Genomic DNA, 10,162 nt, shown 5'->3' on the forward strand with positions numbered 1-10,162 from the left:
CTTGTATTTAAAGATTTGTGCATAAAATAGTGACCCAGCTCCGGGCCATGACTTTGAGCTTGAAATAGATACTCACTTTCTGTGTGAATTTTTCGTTCTCACAGCTGCCTGTTTTTGAAGGTAATGTTTGCTTCTGGCCTTTTTTTCCCAGGCAAGTGCCAAGGAGGATAACTAAAACTCTGAATCCTTTATCAGGATCTAAGTCACTCCCACAAGTATTTTTTTTTAAAGAGAAGATAAAGATGGAAGTGACTGCCATGCTTGGGGGATCCTCTTGGTCCTAGGTCATTTCAAACCAGAGCAGTTTTCCATCAATGTTTTCCCTATCCATCGATAGGGAAAACTGACTTCTGTCAGTTGTCACCAGTGGCCCAGGCATTGCCCCAGGCATCACACACCTCTTGCACATCCATTTTTGGCTGCACTGGTTGTGTGGGAGAGGCTGCGTGGTGTTCCCCAGATTTGCATTACCTTTCAGACAACTGCTGCTATGCTGTACCCCCAGAGAGCTTCCAGCTGAGTGCAAGTGTTTGTGTAGTGTGAGAAGAAAGGGAAGGAAGGCAGGCAGGCTGTGGTGAAGTCTGGTATTGGTGAGGAGGTACCCTTCTATTTGGTGCTCTGTCACTTGTGAGGCCACAGCTGGATACTGGGACCGGTTTGGGACTTTCCAGTACAAGAAAGGCATACACACCCTGGAGTGACTCCAGACAGAGCCATCAGGATAGTCGGGGACACAGGATGGCAGTCAAGCACTGGAACAAGAACCTGTAGAAGCAGTAGGATCTTCATCCTTAAAGCTACTCAGACTTTGACTGAACAAGAGGTTGGAGCAGAGACCGCCAGAGGTCTCTTCTCACCCTTGCTGTCCAAGGGGGCTTGCTGCAAATTGCCAGAGGGAAGCAAGACTCCAAATCTTTTAACACGCCCCAGTGTTTTGTGATACCAGCTCTGACAGGAAATCCTGCTGTACATGACAAAGAAACAAGGCCCTTTCCTAAGCTGTGATCTTTGTATCATGGTGTGCTTCCGTGGATCCTTCTACTGCATTTAAGAGTAACTGAAATCTTGGCTTTTAAAAGCTGCTACTAGCAAATGGAGAACATTTTGGGTGGTGCTACCAGTTCCCAGTGTGAATTAGGAAATTATTATTTTCCTTTGGAAAATGGAGGTGTCAGATTCAAAACACACTTGGGTAAGCCTATGGTTTTTCATAACTAAAATGAGGAAACCACAGGAGCTAGTACCGGCTTAGAGCCTGTTTCTGTGAAGCAGGGCAAAGAAATGGCCTTTCTTTCTCTTCCCTACTGCACAGGTCCTTTGCACCAAGCACGTGTTTTTCCCTCATTAATTGAGAAGTTTGTATGACCTCTTTGTTTCCCCTTTTTAGGCCATGAACCCGGACTTGTGCAGCTGGTGAATTACTACAGGGGAGCAGACAAGCTGTGCCGCAAAGCATCTCTGGTGAAGTAAGAAATTCACTGAAATGTTACATTGGATTGGCAGAAATTTTTCTTCTGTTGTCAAGTGATGAACCTGTTCAGAGAGTATATCACAGAACAACTGCCCTGGGAGTGTCCTAGCGTGTGCTGCCTTCAGACTTCTGTGCTGGTCTCTAGAGCTATCTGTGTGCACAAAGACCTCTTTGTAACTTCAGGGGAAATGCCGTTTCCACTGAATTACATCTGCTTGAAACCATAGAGTGTATTGAATCAGATTAGACCCAAATCAAAAGATCAAAAAAACCCCAAACATACCTGCTCTTTTTTTCTTGTAGATATTTAATTAAAAACCTAGTCCTTTTATTCTCTTTCATACAGAGATGAGACACTAATATGCCTTTAGCTAATCAGATTTCTTGGTCAAACAAATGCTTGAAGACATCTCCAGGAAGAGCTCTGGGAGTTATTTCTGCATGACCAGATGTGCCAGGGTCTCCTGGGGAAATGTGGATGAGCTTTCATTGTAGATAACCCTTGTCCCTGTGCAAACTCTGTGGCCATTAGGGCATCTTCATGTCATAGCTCTTGGTCTCCTTCAAGTGTTTGATTCCACGTTACTGTCTGTGCTGCCTCTTGCTGATGCAGTCCTGCAGACCATGTGTGCTGATCCAAGGCCTCTCCTTCCCCTGCAAAGAACCTGGTCCCAATTGCTTCCTTAACAGTGGTAATGGTGTTTGTCAGGAACTAGCAGAGTATTTTTTAAACAAGCATTTGTGGTGCTCCCCAGCTGCATTTCTCTGCCATCCGTGGTGTAGAGGCAGTTCTGAAGGTGCTTTCACCACCTGTTTTTCTCTCCTGAAACTTGGCTGACCTTTCTAACTGTCCGGTCAACCATGCATTGAGCTACTTATGAACCTAAGGGACCACAAATGACATTCCTCAGGGCTCCCAGGGTGTTACTAACTGGCTGCTATTTCAACAGAGGCACAAATGCACAGTCATCAAGCCATGAGCTCTGCTTTTGGCCTTAAGCAAAGCACAGAGTGAGTATTCAGAGAAGCAGGCAGCTCCCTGAACTCTGAAAGAAAACAGGCCTGAGCTATGCTAACAGGAGTTTGCTTGCATCTCTAGACATTACTGGTAGGAGAGATGTACCCAAGAGATCAGAGGCTGCATGATGCAAGGGGTTCCCAGACACCTTGGGACATGAAACATGCGGCTGTGTCCTTGCTTTCAGTGGGTTCCCCGTGGTCTTCATCCAGGGACACCTGATCAGATCTCAGTGGGGATGGGATCAAGAGCTAAGCACTAGCACAGAGAACATTACTGCTCCAGCTTCCCTTTTGCCTATTGTGATCACAGCATCCTTCCTGCCCTGTTCTGTGTTAACGAACACACCTCCTCAGTTCCCATGTACAGAGGTGATGCAGAGAATGCCTTGCAAGCTCTAGTTACATGGAAACTTCTCTACTGTTTCATGATACCCATAGTATCTACAAAACGTTTAAGGAAAGCATGTGGGTCTGGTTCAAAGAGCAGTACTTGGCTGCAGGTTGGAGTTGCTGTGATATCTTTAGGAAAACCCTAATTTCAAGGGTCTAAGGAAAATATAATAATTTAGCACAGACTACCTGTAAGCTGCTATTCTTCACCAAGCAAAAGAGTCCAGTTAATGATGACTTTTACTTGCTAAATGATGTCCATGCAGGTGGGGACACTCTGGAGATTAACAGCCTGTTTCTCTTCACCCAGGCTAATCAAGACAAGCCCTGAACTATCGGAGTCCTGCACGTGGTTCCCTGAGTCGTTTGTGATTTACCCAACAAACTTGAAGACCCCTGTGGCTCCAGCACAGAATGGAATTCACCATCTCATAAACAACACAAGGACAGATGAGCGGGAAGTCTTCTTGGCAGCTTACAACAGGCGGCGGGAAGGCAAAGAAGGCAATGTGTGGATCGCCAAGTCCTCAGCTGGTGCCAAAGGTTCATTCAACAGCAAAATGAGCCACCTTCTCATTATTCCTTACTCTTTACTTGATCAGTAGAGTCCCAGGGTTTGGCTGAGCCCAGCAGATACCTAGCCTGTCTATGAAGGGCTTCACCTACGAACTCCATGGGGCTCCTGACAAGCTTTATAAAATGCACATGCTACCTAGGACATGGATGGCAATGAAAGGACACTTCTTTTCTACACATGCACCTCAAAATACAGGGAAGTTTGGAGCAGGGAGGAGGCAGCAGAGACAAGCAGGCGAGGGGAATGTGGAGAGCAGGAGATAACAGGGAGCAGAACAGGATGTAGGGAGGAGGGCAGCAGGCAGGACAGCAGCCTTCAAGGACAAGGAGCCCAGCTGTCCATGCTGCAGCTAAGCCTGGTTTCAGCTGGGCAGAAATACTGCTGCTTGTCTTTGAACCAAACCCAGATGCCTGGTGCCAGTGGCCTACCCATGGTCACACTGAGAGACTGGCTGAGCAGGCACAAGCTCAGTGCATCAAAATTACACCCAAGCCTCAGCGGAAGGTACCAGAGCAAAGACAAGCAATGCAATGTCTGTATGTCCCTTTAATTTTAATAAGGCAATAAATACCTAAGTGATAATGTGTCCTTCCTCATTCCAGGGTCATTGCATCACTCACTACAGAAATAATGAGCTATTAGACAAGATAGCCGGACATGGCTGTAGATGTAATGCTTTGGTAACTATGTGCTGTCTGTCCATTACAGCCGTATCACAAGCAGGTTATCAGAATGGCTTTATGAAAACTTAACTTGCCATGTGTGCAGAGCCCAGCCTGAGGAAGGACCTGGTCTTTTCAAAGGGAACAAGCCCACATGTATTACTCATATTTGCAGAGTTACTTTTGATGCAATCTTACAAAAATCACCAGAGAATGTGAAAGCAAGGGGTGGCTGCAGGGAACCTGCATGATAAAACTGTCCTTCATGCTAGCTTCCTCCACTAATCTGCTCTCTTGGCTGTGTTACCAAGAAGCAGCAGCAGACTACGCTTATTTTCATCCGGGAGGATGAGGAGATGAGTCTTTTCGTTATGCCAGTGGGGGGAATGTGTTTCTGTGTGGTATAACTGGCAAAGAATCAGTCTGGGCAATTGAAAAGGCTATTGCTATAGTTCACTGCACGATGAGGAGGTTTAAAGTCTCCACATACTATATTCAAGTGTGATCCCCTCTTTTCTGCATTAAAGCTGAGTAACCTTTCATATTCATCAGTGGGCTGCAGAAGTCAAGATGGGAATTAAAGTAGAAAGCAGAGCCTCATGTTCTAGAGGGAAGTTTTAAATGTCTGGAGATTACTTCTGATGAAGAAGAAAGCTTGTTGACATTAATTGCCAAGGCAGATCCAGCTCAGGCACAGCCCCTGACTCGGGACAGGTCTAGTGGAAGCTTGTTTTTCCATCAGTAAAAGGAAAATTAAAAGTCTTAGGATGTCCTGACTTAAAGGTTGAGGGATTTTTCAACTGTGGCCAATGATTTTGATTGTTTTCTTTGAGAGAAAGGACAGCTGCCCCATGTAAGCTGCTTTGCTGCCTCACTAGGTTGCTGACTAGGTACACAGTTAAGCTAACCTCCCCCTTGATTCACCATCTGTCCAATGCAGAAGAGGTGCCTGCTGATTTTCCCATTGCAGGGGCTTTACTGCCTTACAGAGATGTTGTTTCCCTCCTTCCCCCAGTGCACAGCCTGTGGTTGTACCAATGCAAGTTTCTGCCTGGCTCCGCTGTGATCAGGGGACTAAAAATCTTGCCCCCTGCATAAAGCATGGGTGAGAAAGATAGTTTGGTGAAAGGACTTCCTTACAGTAGAGGACACTAGGATGGGTAGGGGGTCAGTAGGGCTGGGAAGCTGTGACTTGCAGGTATGCAAAGAATGGAGCAGTGAAAGTACCTGCAGGGCTGTGTTGACAGCAACCTTCAGAAGTCATAGCTAGGAGCATTTTCTATGGGATGATCCTGTCCGACCCTGCCTGTGCTCCAAACCTGTGTTCTCCCCCTGATGTCCCCTTGAAGAGTGTTTCTTTTTACTCAGTATTTCCTCCAAAACACTCACCACAAAATTAAGACTAAGTTATCAGCTTTAGTCCAAAAAGTTAACTAAACACCTGAAGACTGGGCATAGTGCCAGAGAAGCATTAGATAATTTTACCTGAGATGGTTTTTTCCTCATGTGGCACTGTGCCATCCTTTTATCAAATCCCAGAAGGGGTATGTTCTCTCTTCATTGCTCTGCAACAGTGGTTTCATATTTGGACTCTTGAAAGAAATGAACATTTGGCTACAGCCAAAATGTGGCAGTATTTAAACAGCACATCTAACTTCTTTAATGAAGAGCTTTCACAGCAGGGGAAATCACTGTCTACATGGATGAACGTTTCGAAATAGTTCTTTTCCTAAAATTCCAATTTCATTCACTTAAATGAACTCAGTGAGCATGGCAACGCTGCACAAGTGTGCATGTTTTGACTGCCTCTGGCAGGCAGAGAAGCCAGGCAAGGGGAGAAGGTCTTGAGTCTAGGATAAAAAAACACAAACCTTCCTCCCGAAATGAAAAAAAAACACTCACAAACTGCCAAAACCCCTGTTCTCCAAACTGCTGAAAAACAGGGAAAACCAAACCAAAATTGAACAAGTGCTGAACATGTGTGCCAGCCCCCCACCCCACCCACTTGCCAAGCCCAGCTGCAAAAGAAAACGACAGAAAAGGAAACTAAATCCCCCAAACCAAGCAGCTGCCTCACTGCTTGCCAAGGTCTCTGCTGTGCATCCCCTCGCACCTAAATAGCCACCCGCTGCAGACGAGCCCCAGAGGAGGCCATGCCATCTCAGATACCCTTGGTTCCCATTTGCGTTAGCTCTGGATACTGGGGAACCAGACGCCCTGTGGCATGGTAACAGGGAGATGCCTCTCCGCAGATTCATGGCCTGACATTGGATGAACATGTTATTGCTTGGGCACTGACCAGCTCTGGGGCCACGGGTTCTTGCATGTCATGTGGCTTTTTGGGCAAATGAGCCATGGTCCACTTGGGCCCTGAAAAAGCTCCAGCAGAGGTAGGAGGATCCTCTACTTAATTTTGTCTTCGTCTTTCTGTGCCAGGGGAAGGGATCCTGATTTCTTCAGAGGCTGCAGAGCTCCTGGACTTCATCGATGAGCAGGGGCAAGTGCATGTGATTCAGAAATACCTGGAGAAGCCTCTGCTTTTAGAGCCAGGGCATCGCAAGTTTGACATCAGGTAATCTTTTCTGCTTTTTTAATAATACGAGGATTCATTTTTGTGCTGTTTCTTTTTAAGCCGCTGAGACTAGAGTATGTTCTCTCGCCCCCCAGGAGCTGGGTTCTCGTGGATCATCAATATAATATCTACCTCTATAGAGAGGGTGTCCTGCGGACCTCTTCCGAACCATATAACAGTGCTAATTTCCAGGACAAAACCTGCCACTTGACCAATCACTGCATTCAGAAGGAATATTCCAAAAATTACGGGCGGTATGAGGAAGGGAATGAAATGTTCTTCGAGGAGTTCAACCAGTATCTGATGGATGCCCTGAACACAACGCTTGAGAATAGCATCTTACTGCAAATCAAACACATAATAAGGTAGCCAGCTGCCTGTTGCATATGGGAACGTAACCTTTCAGTGACAGGGAATGTGTATGGACACAGCTGAGGAAGCAGACACACTGATAAGGGAATGGTTTCAATTGCATAAATTTAAGATGAAGCCATAAACACCCCAGTGTCATTGCTCAATGAAAAGGGACTTCCCTGTGGAAGCTCTTCCTTCAAGGGTATGTGTCAGCGTGTCTGCATCTTGCCAGCTGTGGCTGGAGAAGGATGGAGTGAGATCACTTGGTAAGGGAAGAAGGTAGATCAAAAGACAGGGCTGGGTGAGGCTGCAGTTAAAAAAGGTATAAGGCGTAAAAGGGGAAATGAAGCCTCTCAGGTCTGCAGAATGTCGCCGCTTCCCCCACCATCAGCAAGCAGCAGCACATCTCATTGGCATAGGTAGTCTTACTCAGTCCACCCAGAGCCAGCTACCTCATGGGCACAGAAAGTACCTGGAGGGAGATCTCGGAGATCATGGTGCCGAAGAGAATGCAGGTCTTGACAAAGTGATCTTTCATGGCGGAATTTACTTTGCAAGTACCCTGTTGCTGTTACTTATACCAAAAAGACATGACAAAATCTTTGAGTGATTCGGAGGTGAATGAGCTCTCAGTGGCAGTTCCTTGGGGACCTGATGCAGCCCTTTGTGGCTCTGGCTTCTGCTCCAGGCTCTAATTGTATAAAATGTTTTTCAACTTGCCTAATTCAGTAGTGAGGATGGATGCTCCTCTCCAGCTCTGAGTTAACTCAGGGGTGTCACCCACATGTGTTTTGATGATTCCATGATCTCACTTGTAGGGACCTGGTTACCATGACGTGTGTTGGATATAGCTTGTAATTTGTGGCAGTCCCTGGGCAACAGGAGGCCCCTCCACTTAACTGTGCTGTGCACATGCCTGCAGAAGCTGCAGTGTGGCAGGTGTGTCCGCAGGGCTTTTAATCTTGGGTTTCTGTTTTTCCCTTCACAGAAGCTGCCTTATGTGTATAGAGCCTGCAATCAGCACGAAGCATCTTCACTACCAGAGCTTCCAGCTCTTTGGCTTTGACTTTATGGTGGATGAGGAGCTGAAGGTCTGGCTGATAGAAGTGAATGGAGCCCCGGCGTGTGCCCAGTGAGTAATCAGTTTCTGTAATACCTTTGCGATACCACCACTCACATTCCTCACCAAAAACATGGCTGTGTCCCAGGTCCAAGTGAAAAAGGTTGAAGAAGGTGAATGACAGGAGAATTTTCCAGGCTAACCCATGCTGGACACTGCTCTAAGTGCCAGTTGATTTAAGTTCGTTGCTCCTCTCTCTGTTTGCTATCCCCCAGCTTCTTTCCCATGTGAGTTGGGGCACTAACCTTAGTTTTTGGACAAATGGGTTTGAATATAACATGGGTCATTTTTATTGGCATTACTGGGTTGAAGTTATGTTGCAGAATTAATGCTATGGGGCCCAGGTGGTTTCTCAGTCTCTCTTGTGGAGCCACTGGTGACTGGTCTTTACCTGAACACATGATAAATGAGTAGCATTAAGGGCAGCCGCTGGAAGTTGGTGACTGAATTTGCAGGCAGCAGGACCCACGAGCACACTGTGGATGCTGCAGACATTGTATCAAAGCCTCCACCAGCCACAGGGAGGCTGAGACAGCCAAATGGCCATGGCCATGAACATCTCTGCATAGGCACAGCAGGAGGTGCTCTATTGTGTGATTGAGACAACTGTGGGAGACTAGAAGTCTTTGCTAAATTGGCATCTGTATCGTATACAAGCCCAGCAAAACAGAACAGGCTGTACATCATTACATTAGAATTAGAATTACATTAGATTAGATTAGATCATCATTAACAGTAGACAGAAAATACAGGTCAAACCTACCAGACAGCCTGTTCAGCAGCCTTTTCAGGGCTAGGGCTTGGGGAGCTTTCTGTGTCCAGGATGCCCTGTTCACCATGTGCACCATGGTGGAATACTGCCTTGCACTGTGTTGCTGTATGGATGGAATTTGGATGTCACTGGGTGGATTTGGGCTGCATCAATGCCCTGTTTGCTTTGTGCCTCTATGAGCACTTGGAAGTCATCGAAAGCAGCTGAGGTAGGCTTTGGCTATTTGTGGCTTCTCTCTTCAGGTTTATTCTAATTTATGGCACCCATATCACACAGTTCCCATTTAAGAGATTAAAATTGGCTGCTGAAAGCAGTAGCATTCCCAGGAGCTGAAAAAGCATCTTGCTGTCATGTAGCCCCAAAGGCACAGGGTAAAAGACATTGTTAATCCTAGTAAAGACAGCTTTGGTACTAAGGTGCCAGCATGTTCGGAGAGGTTACACATGTATTTCCTTCAGCAGAAAGTGAAGCTATTGTTAACTCATTTCTCAAATACCTTGTCTCTCTTCTTCCTAATACTGCTCTGCATGAGCTGTGACATGGTGAAACACATCCCACACTTTCGGAGGGTCCTGTGAAGTCTCTGTGCCAGGTCACAAGATGATGTGCACAGCTGCAGCCCAGTGCAGCATTTCATCAAACCATGAATTCATCAGAGCAGTCCCTCTGGGGCACATCCCCACATGAATGGAGTCTGGTATGATAATCATGACTCCATGAGTTGGAAGGCCTGTACAGGGGATGCTCAGCTGTTGTGTGCCCCCATGCATCTTGCAGTGATTCAGATCTGGGGCCTGAGGGCATGGAAACTCTGCTTAGGAGCCCGTTCTGTAAACTTAGGTAATGGGTTTTGTGGTCCCATCTGGCAGAGAGCAATATTGGGAATGGGAGCACTGTTGAAAAAGAAGACGATTGCTGGGATGGGCAGGGAGGAGATGGAAGAGATGCCACCCTCCTCCCATTTGCCACGCTGGAGCTACCTGTAATGGGAGCAGGATCTTGTATATCCTGTTGGGAAAATGCATGTCTACATAAAAATTGGTGAGGGGCTTGCTGGTTTGTCCTGCCTGGGCATTGAGTCTCTCTCTCTCATCTCTTAGGAAACTGTATACAGAGCTCTGCCAAGGAATTGTGGATGTAGCCATCTCTAGTGTTTTCCCCCTCAATGACACTGGGCAGAAGATGGGCCAGCCATCATCGATCTTTATCAAGCTCTGATGACAA

General features: G+C 46.5%; 1 protein-coding gene across 1 annotated transcript; it reads left to right on the top strand.

The window, feature by feature from the left end:
- Window positions 1-1,387: 1,387 nt before the first annotated feature.
- Window positions 1,388-10,156, top strand: TTL (tubulin tyrosine ligase; the record flags this gene model as incomplete). The annotated part of the gene is made up of 6 exons (XM_010286948.1): window positions 1,388-1,466; window positions 3,192-3,424; window positions 6,557-6,692; window positions 6,788-7,057; window positions 8,035-8,178; window positions 10,039-10,156. Coding segments are annotated over 6 exons (980 nt in total), but the record flags the coding sequence as incomplete, so codon positions are not given.
- Between the last annotated feature and the right edge of the window lie 6 nt (window positions 10,157-10,162).

The sequence above is a fragment of the Phaethon lepturus genome, unplaced genomic scaffold (assembly GCF_000687285.1).
Source record: "Phaethon lepturus isolate BGI_N335 unplaced genomic scaffold, ASM68728v1 scaffold27925, whole genome shotgun sequence".
Taxonomy (NCBI): domain Eukaryota; kingdom Metazoa; phylum Chordata; class Aves; order Phaethontiformes; family Phaethontidae; genus Phaethon; species Phaethon lepturus.